The sequence below is a fragment of the Microchirus variegatus genome (assembly GCF_963457635.1).
Source record: "Microchirus variegatus genome assembly, chromosome: 10".
Lineage (NCBI taxonomy): Eukaryota > Metazoa > Chordata > Actinopteri > Pleuronectiformes > Soleidae > Microchirus > Microchirus variegatus.
Window position 1 is genome coordinate 10,263,304 of NC_139811.1, and position 26,522 is coordinate 10,289,825.

The following is a 26,522-nucleotide window of genomic DNA, read 5'->3' on the forward strand; positions in this document are numbered from 1 at the left end:
GGGTCTTGGCGGCAGGAGCGGACGATGCTAAGCTAGCTAACCGAGTAGCCCATGCAGGCTGGGGTAGTGAGAGAGCGGGGCTGCTACACTGCTGCCTCCGCCGCTGCTGCTACGGCTCTCCTCCCTCCTCTCTCTCCCTCCTGGAGCTGTTTAGGTCGTGGTGGGTTTGACCACAGCCCCCTCCCTCTCTTCCCTCTCTTCCCTCTCCTCCTCCTCCTCCTCCCTCCGTTCCTGTTCCCGGTTCTCACGGACCCCGTTACTGTGAACCAATGAGGGTGAAGAAATCTGCGAGTAATTACAAAGAAACGCCCACACAGCGCAGCATTCTGGAGGAGAGGGGTACTCGGTTTGTAGCACAGAACGCACCGGATTGTATGTCATAACCGCCCGTATCAGTCCAAGGCGAGAAACGGCGACTTTATTCCACAACATGAAGCTTGTTCAACCTTAATTTTACAATCGCAACATCAAAGTCTTTGGGATGATGCAAGAAAGTGGATTTTGTTTTCACCCAAACACAGAATACATGCATTTAATACTATTAATTTGTCCCTGATTAATCATTTTGCCTATTATCTTTTACCAATTTGTCATGAAAATAAATGTTTAAAGGTGCATTATGTAATAAATCTAAAGCGACTGGCCATAAAATCCTCCTAATATGTCACAGAGACTGAGGAATAATGTTCATACAACAAACTGAACTCACCAACAACAACAGTACAGCCAAAATATTTGTATTAAAAATTTTTTTCGCATACTGCAAATTAGGTTTTGGCATGTGGCGCCACCTACCGCCGTCTACCAATCATTGCAGTCAGGAGAGTCTCAGCTGCCGAGCAACCCACGGGTTGCCAGTTACGTCAGAAAACGAAACCAATAAAAGACCTCGGTATTTTGAATCTGAATGTAGTAACTGTTTTTGGCCACATTCTTACATATGGCACCTTTAAGTGCTAAACCGTCTCTTTGATTCTATTATTTTTCATAAACTAAATAAACATTACAATTAATAATAATGTTTATTTACTTAGCATACCATAATGGTGTTATTTACTCTTTGTTGTATCTTTGGATTCATGCATGATCATATATTATAAACGTTGTGTTAATGTTAAAGGACACACTGTAATCATTTATACTACAAACTTTAATGTACATTACTCACATTCACATCTGTTATGTACAGTGAGTATTTAAAAAAAAAAAAAAAAAGTATATACATTATATATTATCAAATATTCTGTCTTAGTGCAAAGTGTTCAATGATGGGGGGGGGGGGGGGGGTATAAAACATGCACATGAATTAATAATTCATTAATTTCCTTCTTTTTCACAACTTCAAGTCACAACCAAAGAAAGACAAAAATAGGTAAAGTAAATAAAAATGAAAGAGGACCCATTAAATGAAGCCCATACTTATTTTACATGATGTCAAATCACAAGTATCAAATGATATTAAACAAATGAAACAGCTAAAATTAAGTTTGCAAATGTTTCTTAACTACAACAGCAGTTTTACCCTTGATCCGTGCTAAAATCACCCAACAATCGACAATGATCAAATCATAATATTCTTCTGACGTGGGGAAGTTTAAGTTAATAAAGGCCTGTCCATGACAGTCCCTTCACCTAAAAGCAGCCATGGCAAACACAATTTTAAGCAGTTCTGGTTTAAAAAAATAAAAAATAAAAAAATAAAAACATTAACAAGGAGTTGGATTCCAAAAGCTGAAAATAAGCAATTAATGTGCAAGAATTCCGATAACTGATGCATTGAATCAAAAAATGCCTGCTTATCCTGATTATAGCTTCAAAAAGTTATGTGGCAAATCTTTTGATTTTGGACTGCATGTTCGACCAAAAAAGCTCATAAAAATGACAATTAAATTGGGAAAAATAATGGCCCAGACAATTTGATAATAAAAAATTAGATTTTTTTTTTCTCACAAAACTCTGTCGTCCCCATACATTTAAACAAGAAACATTATTCTTAAATATCAAAATACTCTATTTTTTTAAACAGAGGTAGATGAAGTGTATTTATAAGGCAAACAGTGTTATTTGTGTGTGAGTGTGTGTGTGTGCTATAATAGGGTGATTTCACTTGGTGGCAGAGTGAGTCTCTTTTCTCTGACTGACAACATGTTCTCCATGTGCATGGCAATGACTCGGCACAGCTCCAAGCCCTGGAAAATACACATACACACACACACGCACACACGGATTTAGAAGAAAAAACAAAAAACATGGCTCTGACTGGACAGCAGAATATTTGACGCCCTTTCTCTCTTCATCTCATTTACCTGCTCCAGTTGTAACTGTGTGATGCGCTGGTTGAGCAGGTCTCCTAGCATTATCTCCACGTACGGGTAACTAGAGCCTGAGGTCGGTCTCTGGGTGCGAGTTGACTGGACTTCCTTCAGAGGGAAACGCACCATGGCCTCCTAATCACAGAGTATACACACACACGTACACTATATATATATTCACTCAAAATATATAAGCAAATAATATAAGATTGAAAACTGTTTATCAATGTTTTCCTTCCATGTTTGATTTGTGGTTGAATAGATGGCCAAAAGAGAGCAGAAAGAAAACCACATAGCCAGCAGAGGGCGCCAAATACAATGTTTTAAAATTAACCTAAATCAATCAACACAAAGTCAAATAAGCTTCAAATTCACTCTACTACACTCATTCAGCCATCGTTTTCTTGTAACATACGTGAGTGTCTTTGTTGAGAAAGTGCAGTCCGTTCAGATTAACGGCCAGGATGCACGGGGCATGGATGGACGCGGTGCTCGAACTCTGGATGTAGAAGAAAGAGGAGCCAAACATGGGGAAGGCACTGACCAGACCTGAGGGAAAAAACACTGGATGTCAGTTATCTGCAAGAAAAGCAATACTGTACAGTTGGTGAAGCCTTTCAACACAAATGACTTAAAAAAACCTATGATACAGACCTTTAACTTACCCTATAGACAATTATACCATTTGATTTGAGGCAGGATAAGTGTATTCTCTATTCATTATGCAAAAATCGATGAATAATTTACCACTAATTCACTTTTCAGAATCACACAGAGCTGCAGTCTTACCAAGAAACTGCGCACGGGCCTGGTTTGGGTTTATCGGCTGGACCTGCTGCATGTGTTGCGTTGCCATGTTCAGCCAGGGCTGTGAACCTTGTTTGCCGTAGAACTGCGGTGGGACACACTCCTGCACCTCACGACTAAACACACACACACACACACACGTGTATTCACCTTTGTTATTCAACTATTTGACGTATTTATGGAAAAATAACATAGAGAACAAATTAGCAATACTGTACATCTACGTGTTAATGTGTATTTACAGGGTGGGCAGGTAGCTGGTGTCCTTGGCACGGTGCTGAAGGGCAGCCAGCCTGGCAATCTGCTGGAGATGCTGGTCACTGACTTTACCCTGAGGAACCACACTGAGCAGAGCTTTCAGGTAGTCTGGCAGGACCTTGGACAGAGACACAGAGCATGTGATTGTTATGTTGTACATCATCTGCTCAAAAAACAGTGTCCACACGTGATGAAGAGGAAGAATATGAGGCAAAATGTCTGACACTGCCAGATTTGTTTAAATTCTCTGGATTTACCAAAAACATTAAAACAGTCATGTTTCATTTCCTGATGCAGTTCTTTACCTGGTTATAGTGCATTGTGACATAAAGTTCATTATCGAGCTTCAGAGCCAGACTCCATATGACTCTTCTGAACCACAGGCTGTAGTTAGCGTCCACGGGCTCGGCCTCCGTGACAATGTCCAGGATGTACTCGCGCTTGTTTAAGGGACGCACATTCTGACCTATACAGAAACGAGCATCAGCAATGATCTTTTTTTATCTATTAACGCGTGACTTTACAGACGTATAACTTGGAGCTAGATCACCTTTGTGCGTGACCAAAAAGATGGCATATTCATCCAGTGCCTCCACTCTGTGCAGCCCCATCTCATAACAAAGCTCCTCGATGGCATCCATAGATACCTGAAATGAAAAATACCATTTCACTTGAAGCAATATTGTGTCACTTTTATGTATCACGGTTGCAATCTGTCCCTCGACAACTAAACTCTGCTAGATCCCAGAACACTTGTATCTAACACATTTTGGATAAGTGAATGCCTGATTTCCAAATGGAAATGGAAACGAAACCTAAAAGACTTCTGTATTTTGAATGTAATAACCGTTTTTGTTCACATTCTTACATATGGCACCTTTTTCATGCATTTAATATTGTTTTCTTGAAAATACTGTAGTGCAGACACAAAATGTAGATTGGAGATCATTGGTGTTGCACAGTAACTGTTTACTAAGTTAAGCGTTGTTTTTTGTATTATTTCATAATCATTGAACAATTATATTTTATCAGATGGAGGAAAAAAGAAAATCTGCTTATTCTAAAAACCGATATCGGCCATTAAAGACCCATATCAGTCAACATCTAGTCTTAACGTTATGAGATTGCAGCTTTTACTGCTGTGTGATATAATGCTTTTTCATATATATGCAGGACTCAACTTTTTATCCCAACAATACGCTATAAAACTTCTGAATGAGTGCAGTATAATATCACTGGATCTGTGCTTGTGTGTGTGTGTGTACCACTCACAGAGCATGTTTTGATTTTCAAGTGCCTTTCAATCCCACCTGGCAGCAAGAACAGCTGTCTCTTGGAGCTCCGCCCAGCCTGCGCACAAACAACAAATCAGAGGGAGACGTCACAGAGAGAGAGAGTTAAACGCTGGAGGACGAATGCAGAATGCACGGAGAATGCTGATGTTACAGAGGACAAGGAGGCAGCTGCTGTGCACAGTCACATTTCAACATGAAAAAAAGTGCCTCCTCACTTTTTTTAATATGTTTACTTCTAAAAACTCAAGTACATTTCATATCAGACAATGATATCAGACTTTTGATGATTAACCCTTTAAGGTACACACCAAGAAGAATTAGACCCTACAATATTTCAGATACAGGCCTCTACCAAATGGTTGAGATGTCTGTTCATTGTAAACCTTGTTTGCATAATTCATAAAGTACAACATTCAGAACAAGTCACATTAAGTGTTAGTGAGTTCAGCTTGATGCATTTTTCAACGAGATATAGTGACTTTAAGTGTGGTCAACCAAATTGTTGAATAGTACCTTAAAGGGTTAAGTACAGTAAATGCCATATACTTTAAGACTTTTAACTTAATAATAAAAAAGTGACTTCAACTTTGACAAAAAGTCATTTTCTGGTAAGATACTTTTACGCAAGTATCCCTTTTAGGTACTTTACACAAGACTTAAGTGTGTTTACAGTGTAATGGGTGTACGATGTGTAAGTACATGTCGAGGCCGTGAGGTCAACTTTGGATTTTGAACTTGTGAGGACGTGTTGGTTGGTCCTCGCAACTTTTTGAGTACAGTTTCTGGAATAAACCCTACCAACGCATGTAAGGACAGGTCGTCATCTGAGGTACGGGTTGAGATGAGCAGCTAAACGAAGAGCACGGCAGCCATTTTTGACAAGTCGCAGTTGAAAGATCAGAGGTTTACATATTAAAATATAAAATGTATTATTGGCTGAGTTCCAATTAGCTCACTGTCCTGACTTGCATGGACTGAATGCAGGCTTTGAATGGGATCGGCAACACCTGCACTTTTCCTGCTAAAACATGTAAAAATGGCTGCCGTTCAAGAGTTGGCCATTAAAGTTATAATACACGACTGCATTATTGACAAACCAGCATGGCTTTGAGTTCCATATTGTTGGGACACTGCATACGTCCGCCATATTGAAAAGTCCTCATCAGATTCTGCTCACATGCCTTGGCGATACCTGTCAAGTAAGAACAGCAGCACAGTAAAGACTTTAGTCTCTGAGGTGACTTAATCTGTTTTTAATGGCTGGGTTGGTGAACTGTCTACCTTGGTACAGCACTCCAGGGCTGGCACACGCGTCCTGCAGAAACTTCAACAGAAACGGCTTCATAACATCGGAGCAGCGATGAAAAGCTGTCAGGATGTAAAGCAGTCTCCATCCTCTCTGACAACTGTCTCTGCACGAAATGTACAGAAATTGACAAAAAAAATAAAACTTCTATTACTGCATATGTCTTCCGTGCTTATACATATAGAAGAAGAAGAATCTTACGGTTTGGCGCTGGTGTTAGCTGTGACTTGCTTCATCACCTGGCAGTACGCTTCGTCCTTAATCAGGCCATGGTCACTGCTTAACTGTACAGGAATGATGAGAACGTGTGTTTGTATATGAGAAAATACTCAAATGTTGAAATGCATCTTATAAAAACACATTAAGGGGTTAATAAAGTGAAAAGTCTTGTGATTGTTATTGTGTACCTTCAGAATAGTGGCGACCAGGTCCTGTTCAGTTAGCCCTTTCAGTGGGAAGTCTCCCATGAACTTCATTATGGCTGAATACAAACAATTACATTGAATAATTTCAGTTAAATTCAAATTTGGCTCATATGGTACAAAAGGAATTTCCGAGATCATGATGCTAGTATGAGCTATTTGTTTGTTTAGTTCATTAAATGTTAAAGGTGCCATATGTAAGAATGTGGCCAAAAACGGTTACTACTTTCAAATTCAAAATACAGAGGTCTTTTAGGTTTCGTTTTCTGACGTAACTGGCAACCAGTGGTTGCTCGGCGGCTGAGACTCTACTGACTGCAATGATTGGTAACATGATTTCAAAACATAAACATGATTTGCAGTCTGCAAAATATTTTTTTTTAATCCAAATATTTGGCTGTACTGTTGTTGTTGGTGAGTTCAGTTTGTTATATGAACATTATTCTTGAGTCTCTGTGACACATTAGGAGGATTTTATGGCCAGTTGCTTTAGATTTATTACATAATGCACCTTTAAAAATATGAATTGTCTATAGCACTCTAGACATATCTGCAGCCATATACTCCTTTCCCACTTCCCTTATCTCCTCTCACGTCTGTCTCCCCTCACTCTTTTACTCTTCGCTCACCTACGAAGATGTCAGCAGCCACTCTGTTCATCCCGCTGTCTGAGAAATCGATCAGAGACTCCTGGATTGGAGACTGGGGAGACAAACACACAGCAAGGAATACGTCAAGGAAGTTAAATTAGTTCAAGCTTATGCGTTTTTTTAAATGTATTTATTAATTTTTGTAAGTCATTTGTCTCAGTTTTGAAGTTGTATATTGGATAAAATATACATGTTGTATAAAGGCAGTGCTTAGAGGTGAATTTTACCTTGGAGAATTTAACCATATCAACAGGCTCTCTGCCCTCCTTCCCCTTTTTGGCTTTCTGATCACTATGAACAAAATAGAAATACAGGCAACAGTCAACAATGCATTTATGACTTTTGGGTAAACGTGTGTACATTGTCTGACCTCCTGTTCTTCTGGGCCTCTCGGAAGTACTTCCTGGCAAACTCAACCATGTTGTAGTGGCCACCTTGCAGAGGCAGATCGTCCAGGTCGCCTCTCGGGCCGTCCCCATAGGTCTCATTTACTACCTGATACACATGCATGCAACCCGCAGAGTAAAGCGTTTAGCAACAGTGCCACTTAACAGAACCCGCAAAGATGTAATTATCAATGAAATAGTTCCATTTCTGCAAACCAAAACATTCCAACATACTGTGCAAACACCAGCCGATACCATAATGTCAGGGTCGAAGCCTGGTATTCAGACTTATCTCAATATTTGACTTGTTTCCTCTGCTGTTCATCTGTTGTGATCATGACACTTGGATGTACTGCAGTGTGTAAACACACCTCTGTGGAGAGGTCAAGCTCGTGGGCAGCGACCGCTGAGCCCATCGCCACGGCGACAGCAGCAGACGCGGCAACTCGTCCCTGTCTGTGTCGAGGCTCCGTTCGTTCGTCGGGGAGAATCAGGAAGTCCGGAGCAGCCACGGGATTGACGTACTCACGGGGAAACACTCCCGACTTTCCGTACACAGCCCCGAACCGCCAGCCTTTTCACACACACACACACACACACACACACACCACGACAAAACATAGAGGAAGTCAAGTCACTGAGATGATTCATTCATAAACACAGAAAAATATAGAGGTGATCTTTGGGTCCAACCGACAGTAGAAACTTTGTTTTTCAGCTTTTATGACAAAGAAAAGCAGAAAATCAATGAATTATGTGTTCATTAGTATAGCTGTTTTTGTTCTTGTGTCGCCCGGTGACATTTCCGCACTGCACACAGGAAGAAATTCAGTTTATGTCAAGTCACATAGAGGCACACGGAGGCAACAGCAAACAGATTGGAGTATGAATGGGAAAAAAAACACAATGAATTATTCATGAAAAGTTTCATAAAATAAATTCTAAATGCTAAATAATTGCCACTTGTTCCCTCAGTGAAGTCTGATAGTGTGGGCATTTTTCACAGCAGCCATTATGACTTTTAGCAGGAAACTACAGGTGCTATTGATCACATCGACAATGGCTATGGTCAGTATGAAAGCCAGGATCGTGTCAAAGTGATCCAGCATGTAACCTGCAACTCAGTCATTATTAATTTGCCTTAAAATGCCTGCTGTGCAAAGGCCCCATGACAAGCAGAGCCCGTTTTCTGACGTAGAAGACAGCAGAGAACAGAGGGAGAATAATAACATCAACCACAACACAAATCACCAAAAACATACACACTGGAGGTTTAAAACAATTAGACAAATCAAAGCAAACGAAAGAAGAAGAAGAAATTATGAACACACCAAAGCAAAATAAAAAACAACACAGAGTCAGAAACACAACACCCAGCAGAGAGAAAACAGCCCAAACCAAACCCACCGAACTCAGGAGTGTCTCTCTTTATTTCCTCCAGAAGCATGACCTTCTTCCTCACTATGCAGCCATAATATTTGCCTGAATAGCGTCGCGAAGCACAGGGAAGCAGAGACAAAGTGGACAAGGCTCACCAAAGCAGAAAGTCTGATGAGACAAAGCTGTACAGCGTGCTCTACAAGTGTGTTTCTGTGTGTGTGTCTCCTGTCTCACCAGCATCTAGCCCGTCCATGTGCTGCAGCCTGATGATGTCTCCTTTGTGGAAGCTGAGCAGAGTCCTGTCTTCAGTGATGTAGTTCCTCACAGCCACCACATACTCCGAGTCCTGTAACGGCCACAAACATCACAATCATGTAAGACAATGAATATTGCTAAAATATAATTTAGTGCATTATTTACAGTTTACACGAGCATGTGCTTGCTGGTGTTTGTGTGTGTAACCTGTAGACGGGTTAGGGTTAGAGAGTTCTGTATATTGTATTCAAAGGCTTCAAACAAACCAGAAACCCGACCCTCACCTTCTTGAGCTCTGTGAGGAAGTAGTCGATCATGTGCTTGACCTGCGGGGCCTTGGCGGAGAACAAGATCAACTTCTCGTTGGTCAGGTTGAACTCCAGCATGTTCTTAGACGGAATCGACACAAACAGGATGTCCGAGTAGCTGGAAAGGAAGTGATATGTGCAGAGCCAGGAAGTAAGAGTATATGCACACAGGCAGCACAGATCTTCCAGTGATAAGACATGACTATGGGTCATACTGACCCGTAAGGCCTCAGCACGCGGAAGTAATCTGAGGCCGAGGAACTGCTCCGCACCATCTTCAGCAGCTTGATGCCTTTATGAGACACAGACAGCACTTGCACCCCTGTCCCCACACTGCCCTGGAACACACACACACACACACACAGGTTTGTGCAGCTATTTGTATTAGACACTGCATTGACTTCCATTCATTGTGTGAATGCCTAACCCTTATCTTAAACTAAGTGCAATTCACATTTTAACACATTAGTCCTAAGTTTAACCAGAGCCACAGAAATTGAGGCTCTACCTCATTAGGATTGAGCTTCTGTCTCCATAAGGACGAATTGAGAAAAAGCCAGTGTTTATACCACCAACATTTTCAGGGAGGTAACAAAGACGAGTACACATAATAACAGTTGAAACAATAAAACTAATGAGGCCAAGTAGAGGACGCTTTTGTGAGCTGTCTTTGATTAATTCAATTCAAAGGGGATTTTTACACTTGACTCTGCAATTATTTTTAATAAACTCTCTGCCAAAATAGAGATGAGAACTCACAGATGCCGGGAAGAGGCGGGAAAAGTAGATCTCCCATGAGTCTTTGGCCATGGAGACCACTTGCTTCTTTATTTTCTCATCATGCGTTACTGAACCCTGATCCAGGTTATTCTCCCCTGTCAAAGAAAAACAAACAAAACAAGAGTTATGTTTTTTTTGATGATATCAAACAAAGTTAATGCGGTTAGTTACACCGACTGACTGAGTCGATGAGGTATTCGTTGATCTTTTCATACCAAGGAGAGCTTTCATCTTCTGTCTCTCCTCCTGAGTGATGCGGATGCAGGCCTCAGAGAAGGTGTCATGTAGAACCTGCAGAGCAAATAAAACTATAAACTACTATAACTTAGTGTCAATAATTATTGATGAAATCACCACCTCTACACTGTAAGATTGACCTTGACTTAATGATTTAAAATGATAAAAGTAGTTACAATTAAATGTAAGAAAATAAATAAATAAATGAATGAATACTGAAAATACAGATCAACCTGTCTGAAGATCAGGTCCAGAGAAAGTGGATTGTTGAGGGTTTCTTTAGGATAGAAAACCTGTGAACAGATCAACAGTGGAAATACATTTATTAAACTAAATGTAAAATGTGTTGATGTTTAAGCAGTATAATAAGCAGTATAAGGTTGAAAATAATGTTGAAAAGACCCATGAATGTGAAGAACATGTATAGTTGTTTCTGGAACTGTTATGTGAACACATTTTACACATACTGTAACATCGATAAAACTATTTTAGGCTGTGTCACTGAACTTCACTTCCATTCCAACTTCTTTAAAAAGAAAAGATTTATAATTTGGGCACAATGCTAGTATAATGTCACCTGAGCAGCATTGATCAATAATGCGTTTCGTGTATGTATTGTTTCTCATCTCTTTGTGATGTGACCATGTCACCTCTTTCCTCATGTAGAGCTTCCAGGGCACGTTAGAGTAAGTGTAATATTCATCACTGGCTCTGCTGTGGAGTTGAGTCTGAATGATTTCCTCCTCTACTGGCAACTCTCTGGAAACTGAACACACACACAGACAAGTGTGAATATGGACAATATTGTTATTGTATGTACTTTTGTAACATTTAAAACATTTTTAAAAGTCACCTGGAGGAGGGGCGGGGCTTATGTTGGAGCTAATTGCTCCTGCTGGACGAGACCTGCTCGACTTGGCAAACTTGACACCTCCTTGGTCTTTATGTTGAGAGGACTGAGTCTTTCTCTGGATCTGAGACATTAAAGTCAGATATCATTTGTGTTTGTGTATATATACACTACCGTTCAAAAGTTTGGGGTCACTTAGAAATGTCCTTATTGTTGAAGAGAAATCACTTTTTTTTCAATGAATATAACATTAAATGAATCAGAAATACACTCTATACATTGTTAATGTGGTAAACGACTATTCTAGCTGCAAACGTCTGGTTTTTAATGGAATATGTACATAGGTGTATAGAGGCCCATTTCCAGTGTTCTAATGGTACATTGTGTTTGCTAATGGCGTTAGAAGGCTATTGGATGATTGGAAAATCCTTGAAAACCCTTGTGCAATCATGTTAGCACAGCTGAACACAGTTTTGCTGTTTCTTTGACGAAAGCGAAGTTATTATTTTGAATAAAACTCATTATTTCTAATCTTGTCAATGTATTGACTATATTTTCTATTCATTCTGCAACTCTTTTGATGAATAAAAGTGTGACTTTTAATGGAAAACACCAAAAAATTCTATAGGTGACCCCAAACCTTTGAACGGTAGTGTATGTACTGTATGTATAAGCGCTGTGTGAGGGAAGGCAGATTACCGGTTGTGGCGGGTTTGCCATCTGGTCTTTGAGGATCTCCATAGCTTCATCGTGAGGATCTGGCTTCTTTGAAAACATTTTTCCGTCACCTTTTCTACACACACATCAAATGATGTCAAACTAAATAAAATACCATGCATTGTCTGCTTGTGGGTCCATATTTTTTCGTAATGTAAAGTGCATGTTACCTCTGTGTGACGCTCCCAGTAGAAGTAGTCGTAGCAGCAGGCTGGTGCTGTTTGATGATGTCTTTGATGTCGTGGCTCGGCTCCACGTGCTCGGCGTTACTCACACTGGATCGGACCACATCCTCAGGAGGGGGGGCGCGCGTCGGGCCTGGGATATAATATAATACGCAATTAGATTAAGTGCAACTGCAGAATAATTGAATTCAACAGCAGATAAATCCAATTCCAGTTCTCCCTGCAAGGTTTTATTAAATCACACACAGCGCACAAATTAAATCAGTTCCAAGTTTGAAGAATGTGGATTCTTAGAAAACTAAGGTGACTTGAATAATATATTTAGTGCTCAAGAATCTGCACCATTTTTCTTAGTTATTAAAGTTATTTAAAAGTTATTATCTGATGGAGAACAAGTCAGTCAGAGTCAGTAAGGTTGTCGCTGGTGTTGTTGTCTATACAGTGATGTTTCTGAACCTATACCAGTCTAAAATAACTAACTATGCTAAAGTAACTAACTACGCCAAATCACTTCATCACAATGCATCAGTGTTTTCCTTCAGAGATTATAATAATCCATCCAGAAAAAGTGAAGCACATTCAGGAGTGTACAACTATATATAATCTATAACCAAGGCACAAACACCACAACAAAACCTTTGGTGTTAATATTAGTGTCAAACATACTTGTTTTCGGATGTCCAGCAGCAGAACCAGGCTTGTGTGCCGAGGCGCCGGCTTCTTTAGTCTGCGGAAACACAAAAAGCATTGGAGCAGGCTGTGTGTGTGTATATTTATATACAATACATTCCTAATGTATTTCTAAGTGCTGTACATCACAAAACTACCTAAAATTAAGCAATGTGAACAAAGAAAAACAATAAAAACAGAATATAAAACCAATAACACACAGAGGATCAATATAAATATAAAACAAATGTATATAAAACACTAAAACTGCCAACTCTTGGTCAGGGAATGCCAAGAAGAAAAAGAAGTGGATTTTTAGTTGAGATTTAAAAACTGGCAGTGTGGGAGTAAGTTTAATGTTCCGCTATTTGTGAGCCAAGGCACTGTCTCCACAATGTTTTAATCGATCCAGGTACAACACAAAGGGATTTTTCTGCAGATGAGATGGGGCAAGACAAAAGCTCAAAGCTTTGTAAGTAAAAAGCATCATTCGTTCTAAAATAAATTGGGGGCCAATGCGGAGATGCCAACACAGGAGTGATATGCTCTCGCTTGTGTGTTCCAGTCATGCTGGTGTTCAGCGTGAGGTGTTCACACGTGTGTGTGCATATATGTTCATACAGGTGTATGAATGTACTCACAGGGCTGGGTGTGTAATGATGTGTCAGTGGTGACTGTGGGGCTGGAGCTACAGGAGGGAAGGAGGACAACATCTGCTGCTGGATCGCCATGGCCTGCATGGTCATCTGCTGGGCCTGTGACACGCACACACACGCACGCACGCACGCACACAAACACACAAAAACACTTAAAACAACAGTTGTACTTTCATGTTGCAGCACACACTGGAAAACCAAGTATACACTTTCATAAACATTACATTGGTGAATGTTTCTTGGTTTTAATTTGTGTGGATAAATCAACAAGTAGCTGGGACAAATACATGGCTTAGGGTCAATAGTTTGGTTCGGGTAAGTTTGTGGTAATTTTTCAGTCATTACTGCTGGCAACAAGGTTCTGTCTTTGGTGGTGTTTGATTGTCTGTGAGCAGCATAACCCAAAAAGTGAAGAAAGTGGCACTAATGGAGGTTTATACTCTCAATCTATTATTTTAACAGACTTATTTGGAGTAATGCTCTCATTTGTGTCACTTACGGACACAAGAGTATTATTCATCTTGACCTACTCTTGGCAGTAATGTGAGTACTTTCCAAAATGTCCAATTGTTCGTATAGTACATGACTCAGTGGCTGCTAATTTGACTTACTGTGGGTTTAGATGTAACTTTCGACAGCCTGTAATTAAAAGGCCACATGAAAAAAACACCAAACAGCACCATTAAAGTCAGAGTTATTGAGAAAAAGAATATGGGACAAACCAGGATAATAGCTTGCTGGTTGATAATGGCCTGCTGCTCCTGAGTCAGCGCTGTCTGCTCTGATCCTGCACAACACAAGCACAAAAACAAAGACACCATGTAGAAAAGAAGATTTTGGTATAACTGCAGATGCACACACACACACACACACACACACACACACACACAACAAAATCTGTTCAAAGACTCCACTTCAAACAATCCAAGAAGCTTCATTTTCAGATGAGCTGTTGTCACGTCATCATGCCCACACGCTTCAGGCCAAACATGCTGGAAAACTGAACACATGTCAGCTTGTTGTACCTGGCACACCTGTCATGACAGGTAGGCCTGAAGCTGCAGGTGTGGATGGGAGCGAGGGAGCGTCTGACCGAGCGAAACGGGGCGCAATGTCCACGTCTCTGCCGGCAGGAAGCGCAGCAGTGGGTGCACGGGTCGGTGCCACTTGTGTGGCGGGAGGGGTGGCAGGATAAGGCTGCTGGGGATGTGGGGAATGTGGGGGTTGGGGGCGGTTGTATTGGTGGTACTGTTGCTGCGGTTGTGGCTGCTGCTGCTGCTGCTGCTGCTGCTGATGCTGCTGCTGCTGCTGCTGCTGTTGTTGGTGTTGCTCGTGGTGATGGTGGTGTGAGGGGATGGGCATGGCAGGGATGGGTGGCATCATTCCTCCTGCTACTGGAAGAACTGGCACAGCTTGACGAGCAGGGAACAGGGATCATTAATAAAAATCATCATACAATTTAAAGTAAAATTAGGGTCTTTGTTTGGGGGGAAAAGATAGATATGACATAGATAAGAAAGGAGCAGAAGAAGCTCTAGATAAATGATAAATCTGTGATTGTGAAAAACCTCTGCGATCTTACAGGGAGACACAACCAAACGTATATGAAGAATAAATGTGAACAGAATACAGTTCGTCTGAGGGAAAGAAGAGTGTGTGAGAAGAGAGAATGAGATGGACAGATGCCTATAGACAGGGAGTAAAGGAGTCTGTTGTTACAGTGAATGGCTGCCTATGAATTATCTATGAGGTCAGACTGCTCATTACAGCCTCTAAGCGACAGATTAAGGTTGGTGAACTCTACACCTGAACCTTTTACACTTGAATCCTTTGAGGCGGCTTCACCGTGACATTGGCGATCGGAATTACACAATCAGCTGCATTTTTACCAGTTATTCTAAACAGTCAGAAGCAAATTTAAAAATATACTGAAAAAGAAAATTATAAATACAGCAAAAAAGAATGTAAATCACAGATAAAAAACTTTACTGATATAAATTCAAGTCAAAATAATGTGATATCCCTCACAGTAAATCAAAGAGTGTGATGATTAAAGGTACATTACGTAAAATTGTGTGTTAAAGAACCTGTATATAGCCTTCAGACAGCATCAAAACTCAAAAGACGTTTACTTTGTCCATTGTGGGCTACTGTAAAAACATGGTTGTCCAAAAGGGCGGCCTCTGTAACGCTGATCCAGCTCCGGATATGAATATAAAAAGCAGTTCATACAATCAAGTGATTGTACAGTTGCAAAAAATAAGTATAATTATCTTCAGTGCCTGCCAAATGAGAGTAATTTGACCTAAATCTTATACAGCGATAGGAGTATGGACAACAACAGTGGGGCCAAAGAAATGAAATAAACAAATGAAACAAGTGGGAGTAACAGTGCAAAAAAGACAGATAAACTAATGAACAATGAGCAAAAACACCAGACAAATCAAAAAGAAACACAAACCTCCAGGATGTATTCCTGGTGGATAAGGTCGGCTTGGAGGCGTACGAGTCTCCTCCCCTTCTCCTCCTCCTGTGATGCCTATTCCGCCTCCACCTTTTATCCTCGCTGACAAACTTCCAGCCTTTTCCATGTCCTGGAATACAGAAGAGAACCAGGTGGTAGAAATCCAGCAGTGGGGAGAGGACGAATGCAGATGGCGTGGAAGAGTTTCAGAGACATGAAGAGCACGACAAAAGGTTTGTGAGGAAGAGGAAGTTTGAGAGGACAACAAGGAAAAAAATGGTTGAGTCAGATTCAGATGTGAGAGCGAGGAGACCTGAGAGAACCGAATACACCCCGGGAAGTACCGTATACTCAGGAAGAGAAGCTCCCACATACTCATGAATGTACACACAAGTGACACAAACACAGATGTCTCAACTAACTATTGCTGGGAAAAAAATACCATACAGCACATGAAATTAATTTTGACTGACAGCTAAAGCTGAAAACCAAACACGATGGGCAGAATCCACACGATTGACATTATTTCTGGCCCAGATATTTATGCAGTTTTACTTTAAATAGTGTCTCTAAGCACATAGGATTAACACCTTGGACATACCTGCACTAATTGTACTCTCTCTGAGCTCAATCCTTCTTTCTTCTTGTTCTAATAAATGAACGAGGCAGTCGTCCTTACAGAACTGTGCATCTGCGCTGCCTGCTCTTACAGTCAAATACGGTAGGTCGGTCAGTAACCTAATCATCCCCCCTATCTACTCTATTCATACACAGACAGAAGCAGTGGATCACATGTTCCGTCGATCCATCAATCAGCACCAACGCACTTGGACAGCACAACAGGCAGAGAGGGGAACTTGTTTTAGTTTCCTTTATATATTCAATATTATATATTTTCTTTTCACTTTTATTAATTGATTTTTATTTAAAATGTCAAAAAAATGTAACTCGAGTGCTGTTGTCAACTGCTATGTCTGACCAACCATTTAATTGACTGTGATCTAAAGGGAATAACTGCAAACATCTAAGAAACAGGAACCAGTAAATGACTTTGTAATGGTTAAAATATTGAATTGCAATGTTTTGCAGTGTACTAACCAACTAATTAATTAATGAAGAAGCCGCTGGAGCATGAAAGTGTATCTGAAGCCAAATGGCAAGGATAGGGAGGGGGCGTGGCTTATTGTAGATCAGTGTTTTGTGAGTGTACTCACGATGCTGCTGTCTGAGAGCACAGGGTCAAACAGACTGTCCAGGTACCGGTCCATCCCTCTCTGAGTCTGACCGTCACTGAACGCATCCGACTCTGCTGGACATGGACGAAGAGCAGAGAGAGGCTGTCTTCATCATTCAGTTTACACTTCACACTTCCCGATTTAATGATGACAAATCAGAAACAGAGTTGGCTTTGCATGCACAGACATAAGAAAAACATATATACATATATTTAAAGCTGCAATGCATAACTTTTTTTTCTTGTTGTTGATATTATTCTGCTTCTGCCTGGTCTATGTAAACAAACAGTGTAACATTATTTGTATGCTGTGTCCATCTGAAAACAAGCTCTGTCAAGCAATACTATCAGACCCGACTAAGGGAGCGCTTATGTGTATAGAGTGGCAGTGCAGGGGCGAGCGGGGACAAGATAGTTTTTATTCCATCAAACTGCTGAACGAGCAGGTTTTCTTTATGTTTTCAGTCGCACTCAAACATGGCAGCTGTCTCACTTGACAAGCGCAACGTTGCTTTTGCCTCCGTCTGACTTGAAGTCAGACAAATCACTTCCCGTGTGCAGCTCACGAATGTAGCTGGGCAACACAAGCTCTAAACACTGCTCTACTGAGAAACACGGAGCTGATTTGAATTCATTTGAATGTGGCTTGAATGTACAGTTAGGTCCATAAATATTGGTATTTTTTTTGGCTCTACACACCACTACAATGGATTTAAAATGAAACGAACAAGATGTGCTTTAACTGCACACTTTCAGCTTTAATTTGAGGGTATTTACATCCAAATCAAGTGAACTGTGTAGGAATTTCAACACTTCCTCCCACTTTTTAGGGGACCACAAGTAATGGGACAAACTAAACAATCATAAATCAAACTTTCATTGATTAATACTTAATATTTATGGACCTGACTGTACATTTGACATTTTGTTAATATTTAAAAGCTGTGTTCTCCAGTTTTAACTATAATGAGGCATATGTACAGTACATAAAGTATGTTATGGATACAGCAGTGTAGTTGGATATAATGGCTGTGTGCACCATGGCTGTAGTAACCATCAGAGTCAGGTAGACTGTAGGCTGGTCTGCTGTTGTTGCTCAAAGGAAAAGATGGAACGAGCTCCTCATCTGAGTCAAAGCCAGTGCCGACCAAAGTGCTGGGAAAAAAGAAGAAGGTTAATTATTTAGCGCTGAATTGATCTGCATTTTCAAGATGTGTGTATACACGTGTGTGTGTTTGCGTGTTTTTTTGTGTGTACGCACAGACTGGCGTTTGCTCTGACTCTAGCTGGGTCATCGGTGCTGATGACAAAGTAGCTCTTCTGCTTTGGGAAGTCGTTTGGAAGCTCCAGGTCTGCAATCAGATCCATCACGTAGTCGTGACCCGCCAACTCCACCCACTGGCCGTGCTCCTTCATCAGAACTGAACTGCCCTTCCACCAGTCAGACACGCCCCTGCAGGACAACACAAGTCAAATACACTCTTAGAAATAAAAGCGCTAAGTAGAACCATAAGGTTCTTCGGCTTGTCCTCATACAATTTTTCTCCAGGTAATTGGAGGGTTCCACCAAGAACCCTTTTACAACCCTTTATTCAGGAAAGGGGTTTTAAAGGGTTCTCTAAATGGTTCTTACTGGAACCATTAGTGTTACCAAAAACCCTTGAAAAACCCTTTCCCAAAGAAAGAGTTTTTCTGAAGTGAATGGTTCCAGGTAGAACCTCAGCCCTTGTAGAAGAACCCTTTTGGAAACCCTTATTTCTGTTAGTGGTAGTTTTATCATAGTAGAATAATAATAATACTATTAATAGTAATGCAAATTACCAAAAGATGCAAAGAAAATGGAAGAAAGATGTCCAAAAGCTATTTATCCTATCCTAATAATTTAAATATAATTTTAATTTTATCATTTGTTTGGCTATTTTATAGTATAATATAATCTTATCCAGATTTAAAGGAAATTCTGCATGTTTCTGCATGCATCCTGCAACAGAATCATCCCTAAAAAAGCGTGTACAACATAAGCACCTGTGGCGCAGGATGTCTCCTGCTAATTCCTCCCCGCTGGTCCAGGAATTGACCGGACACAGCAATGTCTGTCCTGCAGAGAGTAAAGCAATGAATTGATAAGGGAACCAAGCTTGTTCACTTCCACTGTGTTTTGAAATCAACCGGACTCTTATCAGCGGTAAATGGAGCAATTTATAGACGGAGAGCCTGAGGTCACCTGATACTGAGGATGAATAATCAATGATCTGTGGCTGTTACTGATCTCACTCACTCACTCACGGTGATGTCAGCAGTTCTCCTGGTCGTTTATTAGAGCAGGTGAGAAGGACTACTTACGTGATATTTAGGCAGTTTTGTTTTCATAAATTAAGATACTTTTTCCCCATAAAAAAGAGAGGAAGCTTCCTAAACAAACATAAAAGAACAACATCTTTCCCGGGAAGTGAGTTCCTTGCCAACTTGGGAAAAGGACGGGAGACAATCTGCTGTTTCACTGGATCGTTACTATATAAACTGTCTATATGCAACTCACCATCAAAACAGTGCATGTGCAACACCATGTTAGCCTTCTTCCTATTGGCCGTCCACTCCAGCAGTGACAGTGGATAGGTCCTCGCAGTCTCGTGGGTGGAGCCTAAACCTAACTGTGTCTTCTGATTGGCTTGGATGATTCTGTGTTGCAATAGCGCCTGGCAGCCAGCAGGTGCATGGTCTGATACAAATCTGTAGCAGAAAAGGGTCAAATTGGGTTCCTTTTTTTTTTTTTTTTTTTGAATAAGAAACTGGCCATTATTTCTGAAAATAGCTTTTTACTTCAGCAGATATTTTTCCATCTTGGGCAACGGGGCGAAGCTGCAGACACACGCCAACAGCAGCAGCCAGCCTCGCTCTGCGTTGTCCACGTTTGTGTTCCTCCACACCTGGTTGACAACCTGAGACAGGATCTCGTCCCGCAGCCCTGGAGACGTCAGGCCCTGTTGGACGATGTAATTCCCAAACATGTTTTCCTGAGCCCCGTTCAGGTGAGGGTCCCCCATGAACCTTAAGACCTAAAACACACAATCACAGTATGATATGGTAACTAAGAAACGCTGAGGTCCCTGTCTTTGTTTTTTTGTGGTATTGTTTGTGGTACATAATGCACTTAATAGCAGTCAAGAATGTATATTATTTTAAATGATCAAGTCATTCCAGGCACGAGACTCTATGGAAGTGAAGAGCTGCCCAACCATGATGAAAAGATCCAACGCTTCCCGTCTGAGATCTTCGTCAACTCTTGTAAGCGGTGACTCCAGAGGAGCTGTCAACATCCCAAACTTTGGTTCCTACAGAAACAGAAACACCACAGTGTCATTAGGGAGCACATTTATCTACATCTATTTTCAGTATTAAAACTGCAGTAACACAGTGGCAATTGTGTTGTTTATGATGCAAACATATTTTTGTCTGGTTTCTTTGCCTCATAAAACAAAGAAATCATTCAAACATCATCATTTTGAGGTTTGGGAAGCATCGATCAACATTTTCTAACTTTTTTTTGGGACCAAACAATTCATTATTAATGAGTTATTATGAATAATAGTTGGTTGCAGTTCCCTAATGCTGATGCACATCTTACCTTAAAGTAGACCTGTACATAGCGGTAGAAGGGGTAGTTGTTGATGTCCAGAGGCAGGGTGAGTTGAGCCTCTTCCTGGATGTGAGGCGCCTGAAGGAGAGCCAAACAGTCCGAGTGCAGCTCCCTCCTGACTGGTGTGAACAGGTCAATCAGCATAAACACCACAGAACACAGAGAACCTTTTTATTTTTTGTCAAATAATAAGTTAATTGACTCAGATTCAGTTGCTTGTTTTTTTTGCAACTATGCCAGTTATTATTCTGTGATATGTGTTAATATGTATAAATCCAAAATTTTCAGTTGTGTTTCCCTATTGTCCATTTTTGTGGGTGCAAATGTGTATAGGAGTGTGTCTCCCACGTTTCCTCTTCATTTTGTGAAAGTTCAGTAAATCTTAATGAATTTAAAGAAGTTTATTAACTGATGAAATGAAGCCATTTCATAATATATATCTGGACCACTCCATGAACACTACTGTTATGAGGAAGGCAGATACTGTAAAAACATCTACTGACCTCCTGCTGTCTGCAGTAAAGCGCCCAGCTCTGCAGGAATCACCAAGTGTGTGACATTCACCACCTCCCTCTTGGTCAGCTCCTGGAAGAGTCACTGTTTTTTAATTTTATCTATGTAATGGTTCTCCTAACTTGTAAGAAAAGACATTCCTTATTGAATGTCTCACCATCTCTCTCCTCCTCCGCACCTCATCAGCTTTCCTCTGCGAATTAAACTTTATCTGCAGACAAATAATTTACAAAATCTCTTGTTTATGACAGAAAACACAAGGTTATTTTAAACTCCTGCAAACATTTACCTTGATGTATTGCTTGCGGTTGACATACATGTGGACAATGGAGCGGAATCGGACCAGACTCTCCCTCATTTTCACATAGCGCTTCCTGGAAGACACAATAAGCAGTTGACATATCATGAAATATTGCTTTTAACATGTCTTTTTATATGGGGCAAAGTCATTTATCTTTAAAATGTCATTCATTTCATTCAGATTGTGGTTATTTTGGATGCAAACTTCAGTGCTAATTTACTTTATTGGCTTTTTATTCCTAAAGCTGTAGGTGAGTGTGCACACAAATGTAAACTGTGCCATAAACGGCAACTGAGCTGTAACTGAAATGCAAGAGCTATTCATAAAATGCTGCAAATATATTCATCAATTCAGATTAGGTCGTTTTTAACTGTAAGCAGCACAAATGTTACATAAATGCTTGTGAATCAAATCAGGCTTTTTAATCACACGAGTTCAGACTGAGAGCAGCACCTCGTCAGGAAGCCTCGGCACTGCGCCTGCAGCCCGATGATCTTTTTGCGGAAGGCCACGAATCGCATCCTTACGAAGAACATGCGGGTGTATCGCTGCAGAGTGAGAGCGGCGAGGTGACGTGAGCGCTCCCGTTTACACTCCAGCATCTGGAAGATGTCCTCCTTCAAAAAGATCTGACATACACACATGTATTTATATCACATTCATTCATAATAAAAACACATTTTAAATGCACAAATACAAAGTAAAAGCATAACATTTTGACATTAAGTGTTGTTAGAGTAGAAGAGAAGTTGACTCTACCAGAGTTTGTGTTGCTGCTTTTCAATCATTTGTAAAAGGACAACCTCACCTTTGTGACTCCGATATGGTACGCTCCAGGTCTCAGCGGACACAGTTTAAAGAGCATCACCACACAGTTCTCTCCGTTTGCAGCTGGAAGCTCCTGAATCCCGACCAGAGACTTATACCTGGGGGTGACACACATTCAAACGCATGAAGCTCCATCCATTTTCACACATCATGTAGAGCTCCACTTACTTTCTTTGAAGTCCTGAAACCTGGGGTCATTGAGGCAAAGTTTACCCTCTTAAGAACAGCTTACCCCTTGAAATTAAATCTTCTCCCACTACAGCAAACAGCATTTGAAATCAGATTTAAAGACTCATCTCCTCTCTCCTTCCCTTCAACATAATTTTTCTATTTATACTACTTGTTATCATGATTTACCGTGTTATTGGTGCACATTGGATCTCAAGTTGACTTGACTTCAAACATCTCTGTACTGAAGTTATTGAGAATATTCATATATTTGTTTTGATGGCATGTTTTGAGGTAAAGTTATAGTCCACATAAAAAGCTTCAGGACAGTCTTGTATAGAGTACTTTAAAGGGATACTTCAGTAAAAGTTCAAGCATCTCACCAGAAAATGACCTTGGTAGAAGTTGAAGTCACTTTTTATAATATTACTTAAGTAAAAGTCTTAAAGTATATGACATTTACTGTACTTTAGTATCAAATAGTAATTTTTCTGATTTAAAGTCCTTTTTTTGAGTTGTCTTTCAACTGGAAGGTTGTGGGTTAAATTCCTGGCTCTGTGTTTATGTGTCCTTGAGCCAAGACACTTAACCCCATGTTGAAGCGTGTGAATGGGTGAAAACTACAGCATAAAGCATGTTCTTCTTCTGATTTTATTTAGTAGTAACGAGTTACAAAGCTAGTTAGAGGGAATTTAGTGGAGTAAAAGTTGCACAAATAACAAAGTAAAGTACCGATACGCGAGTTCTGTACTTAAGTATAGTAATGAAGTATTAGAACACTGCTTCAGGATGATAAAAGCTTAATGTTGTCAACGATACAGTTACAGTTACTTCTTTAAAGATTCAGTAAGTAAGACTGTGTGTGTCTGTTACCTGAACAGGAAAACGTAGAATGGCATTCTGACAGGATATCCCTCTCTGCGGATACGAATGGTTTCGAGGACGCCCGAGTGTCGCAGCTGGCTGCTCACCAGCTCGTCTTCAAACACGCCTGGTTGCTGAACGCAAATGTACAAACACTTACATGTGAGCAACCCTTAAATAAAATTTAAAAAAAATCAATGTAGAAATCTAAAAAGACATCAAACTACCTTCATATTATTTGGCTTAATGCAGCGAACGAAAAAAGGATTGCACCTGTAAGGAAAGAAGAAACCAGCTGAGCAGCTTAAACATTTTAATAAAATCCTGCTCATTTCTCATAATATACTGTATAATATACGTGGGTTCTTCACCTCTCCATCTTCTCCACAAGCTCCAGCAGGGACTGTTGGAACTTGCTGCTGACAGTGGATGCCTGGTATCTCCTGGTGACTGTGCTGCTTTTCCTCATGTGACCTCCTTTTTGTTGACCCATGACCTCTGCGTGACTCTGGAACAGGTTTGAGACCATCTGGACACACACACACACACACAACACACAACATTTTTAATACATTTGTTATGTGAATTAGTTTAGGGGTAAATAAATAATGTGATTTTACATGACGAGGCTCCTCTCCTCTCCTCTCACCTTGTTCTTGCTCTGGATGAACAGATCCAGAACGTCCTGTCGAACCTGGTCGTAGTTCTTATCGAGGAACTTGTAAACCTGCATTGTTGACATGACAATTTATTGGATGATTTATCAGTGATGAAACGAGGTTTCTCTTTCTTACAGTCGTTTTTAATTTTCCTTTGAGTTCTATCACTAACGCTGACATGGACATAGTTTGAAAGTTGAATTTCCATTTTTTTATCTAAGGATAGCAATGTGTGAATGGCAATGAATGTTTGAACCAGATCTTGTAAGAATCTAGTGAATCATGTATCCATTTTCGACCATCTCTAATACCAGTCCCAGCTGACAAAGGGCAAAAGGTGGTGGTGGTACACCCTGGACAGGTTTGCCAGTCCATCACAGGGCCACAAACAACATGACAGTCAATTTAGAGTGTCCGATTTGCCCAATCCCCAAATCTGTATGTATCTGTATGGACTATAGGAGGAAACCGGAGAACCTGGAGAAAACCCACACACACAAGGAGAATATGCAAAGTCCATGTAGAAAGGCCCGTGTTCTGAACAGGTTACAACTCTGAGACCAACAGCAGGATTTGTCACATCATGCGATGCAGTTTACCTGGTAGTTGACCCGGCCAGCAAAGTGCTTGATGGTGAATTCCGGGAGTGGCATCTTTGGCTTCAGATAAAGCGGGTTGTTGCCGTGGTGATAGTGACACTTTTGGAGGAAAGTGTGGTCTGTAGCCTGGCAACAAAACAAAACAAAACACTAGACTATAAGTGACATGGTTAATCATTTACAGTGAGTGTAAATGAGAAAATCCTTTCCTTCACCTGTGGGAAGCAGCTCTGATCATCCAGAATCCTCAGTATCCCATGAGGCTTTGTGGCGATGAGGTCGATGCAGGGCTGGTTGTCATTGAATGGGATGTCCTGCCAGGGGATCTGTTCCCTACTGTACTCCTCCTGCATTGGGATTACATATAGTGTTTTCTGCACCACTTAAATGTCTATATAAAGACATCAGTGGTTGCAAATCTTTGGACCAGGAACAGGAACCAGGTTTTTGGCAGTATCAACCTGGGCCATGAGAACCAGTAGAGGACAATCCTAATGCATTGTGTTTCTTGGTATTTTTTCCTAAAAATGTGTTGTTGTTTTTCCAGAAAAGGGAATTTATGTTAATTTTTAAGAACCAAAGATAAACAAGACTTTGTCCATTTCACCTGAAACTCTCACATATAGAACCATGTCATGACAACACTGTCTCTTGAAAACAGGCTGAGGACTTAATTGGCATTAATGTGCGTTAATAATGTAATTATTTGTGTTCTGAACTGTGGTTGAGGATTATTTATGTATTAACAATGTTTTATTCAGTATATCTTGACATAAGTAGTAGAATACTATCAGCTCTGTAGCGCCCCCTCTCCCTCACTGGTCGCTCAGAGGTATGACAACTGCAGACAGATCACCATAAATACATATTCATCAGTTGTATGCTTTCAATCCCAGTTGAGAACACGGTGCATGTTTGTGTGCACGTGTGAGACAAGTGTGAAGGTGGACTCACCTGCTCCTCCCTGAATATGATCCTGTTGAAGAAGAACTGCAGGTACTCATTTGCATAATTAATGCAAAGCTGCTCAAAGCTGTTGAAGGCCAGATCCTGTTGACCCACACACACACGCAGCTGGTGACTCTTATCTCCACATTTAAAGAGCGATTATCCTATTGTCCGTCCAACACAATAAAGGCACAGGCAGGCGACATGATGCTCTGTCTGTCTCGCAAAAAAACAAACAAAAAACACTTACCTCAAATCCGTAAATGTCCAGGATGGAGATGGAGAGGGAGTGTTGGCGCGGGTACACCTGAGCGTTGATCCTCTCTGTTAACCAATGGAAGAGCAGCGAGTACAAGATCTTGGCAACAGCATCTCTGGAGAGTAAAGAGTTGTGTGTGACAGAAAAACACACAAAGATGTTATAATATACAACTTATTATTACTTATTTCCCTATACATGTACACCTGGAGCAAAAAATGATGGGTCATGTCGCTCACCTGGCATCAACAGCACTTTCTACAGTCAGTGGAGTGTAGATCTTCTCCCTCATCGTCTCCTGCGCGAGAAAATCAGAGGGTTTTTGCAGCACAGCAATAATTAACCCTTAGAACACAGAGCATTTTGGCTGCTTTTTTCCATGACTAAAACATACAGTACATACAGAGGCTATAAGAATGCACAATATAGAGTTTCTTATATCCTTTTTTTCAGTAGAACCTAGGCAATCTACAGTACAAAAAAGTAAAAAAAAATTTAAAAATCAGATTGAATTTGTGAATTTTGGAAATATGTCACAGTTCAAATTTCACTTGGCTCATTTTTATGAACAACAG

General features: G+C 40.6%; 1 protein-coding gene across 1 annotated transcript in view; it reads right to left on the bottom strand.

Annotated features, from left to right (window-relative positions):
* Positions 1 to 2,087: 2,087 nt before the first annotated feature.
* Positions 2,088 to 26,522, bottom strand: part of myo15aa (myosin XVAa) — a gene marked incomplete at both ends in the record, with an annotated part of 30,833 nt that continues 6,398 nt past the window's right edge. The window contains 53 exons of the mRNA XM_083896563.1: positions 2,088 to 2,189; positions 2,307 to 2,447; positions 2,728 to 2,861; positions 3,102 to 3,235; positions 3,362 to 3,495; positions 3,683 to 3,843; positions 3,928 to 4,024; positions 4,650 to 4,727; positions 5,770 to 5,864; positions 5,954 to 6,084; positions 6,180 to 6,262; positions 6,386 to 6,459; positions 7,030 to 7,102; positions 7,278 to 7,341; positions 7,421 to 7,545; positions 7,808 to 8,010; positions 8,844 to 8,918; positions 9,051 to 9,162; positions 9,356 to 9,497; positions 9,599 to 9,717; positions 10,139 to 10,254; positions 10,375 to 10,450; positions 10,630 to 10,689; positions 11,047 to 11,162; positions 11,250 to 11,370; positions 11,946 to 12,039; positions 12,134 to 12,281; positions 12,815 to 12,875; positions 13,459 to 13,572; positions 14,196 to 14,260; positions 15,935 to 16,067; positions 17,152 to 17,243; positions 18,211 to 18,326; positions 18,433 to 18,624; positions 19,197 to 19,269; positions 19,711 to 19,901; positions 19,992 to 20,227; positions 20,408 to 20,503; positions 20,797 to 20,923; positions 21,308 to 21,393; positions 21,479 to 21,532; positions 21,611 to 21,695; positions 22,076 to 22,251; positions 22,431 to 22,548; positions 23,492 to 23,616; positions 23,710 to 23,755; positions 23,854 to 24,011; positions 24,132 to 24,209; positions 24,741 to 24,866; positions 24,956 to 25,087; positions 25,695 to 25,790; positions 25,939 to 26,062; positions 26,187 to 26,245. Coding sequence (XP_083752689.1) covers positions 2,088 to 2,189; positions 2,307 to 2,447; positions 2,728 to 2,861; positions 3,102 to 3,235; positions 3,362 to 3,495; positions 3,683 to 3,843; positions 3,928 to 4,024; positions 4,650 to 4,727; positions 5,770 to 5,864; positions 5,954 to 6,084; positions 6,180 to 6,262; positions 6,386 to 6,459; positions 7,030 to 7,102; positions 7,278 to 7,341; positions 7,421 to 7,545; positions 7,808 to 8,010; positions 8,844 to 8,918; positions 9,051 to 9,162; positions 9,356 to 9,497; positions 9,599 to 9,717; positions 10,139 to 10,254; positions 10,375 to 10,450; positions 10,630 to 10,689; positions 11,047 to 11,162; positions 11,250 to 11,370; positions 11,946 to 12,039; positions 12,134 to 12,281; positions 12,815 to 12,875; positions 13,459 to 13,572; positions 14,196 to 14,260; positions 15,935 to 16,067; positions 17,152 to 17,243; positions 18,211 to 18,326; positions 18,433 to 18,624; positions 19,197 to 19,269; positions 19,711 to 19,901; positions 19,992 to 20,227; positions 20,408 to 20,503; positions 20,797 to 20,923; positions 21,308 to 21,393; positions 21,479 to 21,532; positions 21,611 to 21,695; positions 22,076 to 22,251; positions 22,431 to 22,548; positions 23,492 to 23,616; positions 23,710 to 23,755; positions 23,854 to 24,011; positions 24,132 to 24,209; positions 24,741 to 24,866; positions 24,956 to 25,087; positions 25,695 to 25,790; positions 25,939 to 26,062; positions 26,187 to 26,245 — 5,967 coding nt within the window. The remainder of the gene's footprint in view (positions 2,190 to 2,306; positions 2,448 to 2,727; positions 2,862 to 3,101; positions 3,236 to 3,361; positions 3,496 to 3,682; positions 3,844 to 3,927; positions 4,025 to 4,649; positions 4,728 to 5,769; positions 5,865 to 5,953; positions 6,085 to 6,179; positions 6,263 to 6,385; positions 6,460 to 7,029; positions 7,103 to 7,277; positions 7,342 to 7,420; positions 7,546 to 7,807; positions 8,011 to 8,843; positions 8,919 to 9,050; positions 9,163 to 9,355; positions 9,498 to 9,598; positions 9,718 to 10,138; positions 10,255 to 10,374; positions 10,451 to 10,629; positions 10,690 to 11,046; positions 11,163 to 11,249; positions 11,371 to 11,945; positions 12,040 to 12,133; positions 12,282 to 12,814; positions 12,876 to 13,458; positions 13,573 to 14,195; positions 14,261 to 15,934; positions 16,068 to 17,151; positions 17,244 to 18,210; positions 18,327 to 18,432; positions 18,625 to 19,196; positions 19,270 to 19,710; positions 19,902 to 19,991; positions 20,228 to 20,407; positions 20,504 to 20,796; positions 20,924 to 21,307; positions 21,394 to 21,478; positions 21,533 to 21,610; positions 21,696 to 22,075; positions 22,252 to 22,430; positions 22,549 to 23,491; positions 23,617 to 23,709; positions 23,756 to 23,853; positions 24,012 to 24,131; positions 24,210 to 24,740; positions 24,867 to 24,955; positions 25,088 to 25,694; positions 25,791 to 25,938; positions 26,063 to 26,186; positions 26,246 to 26,522) is intronic.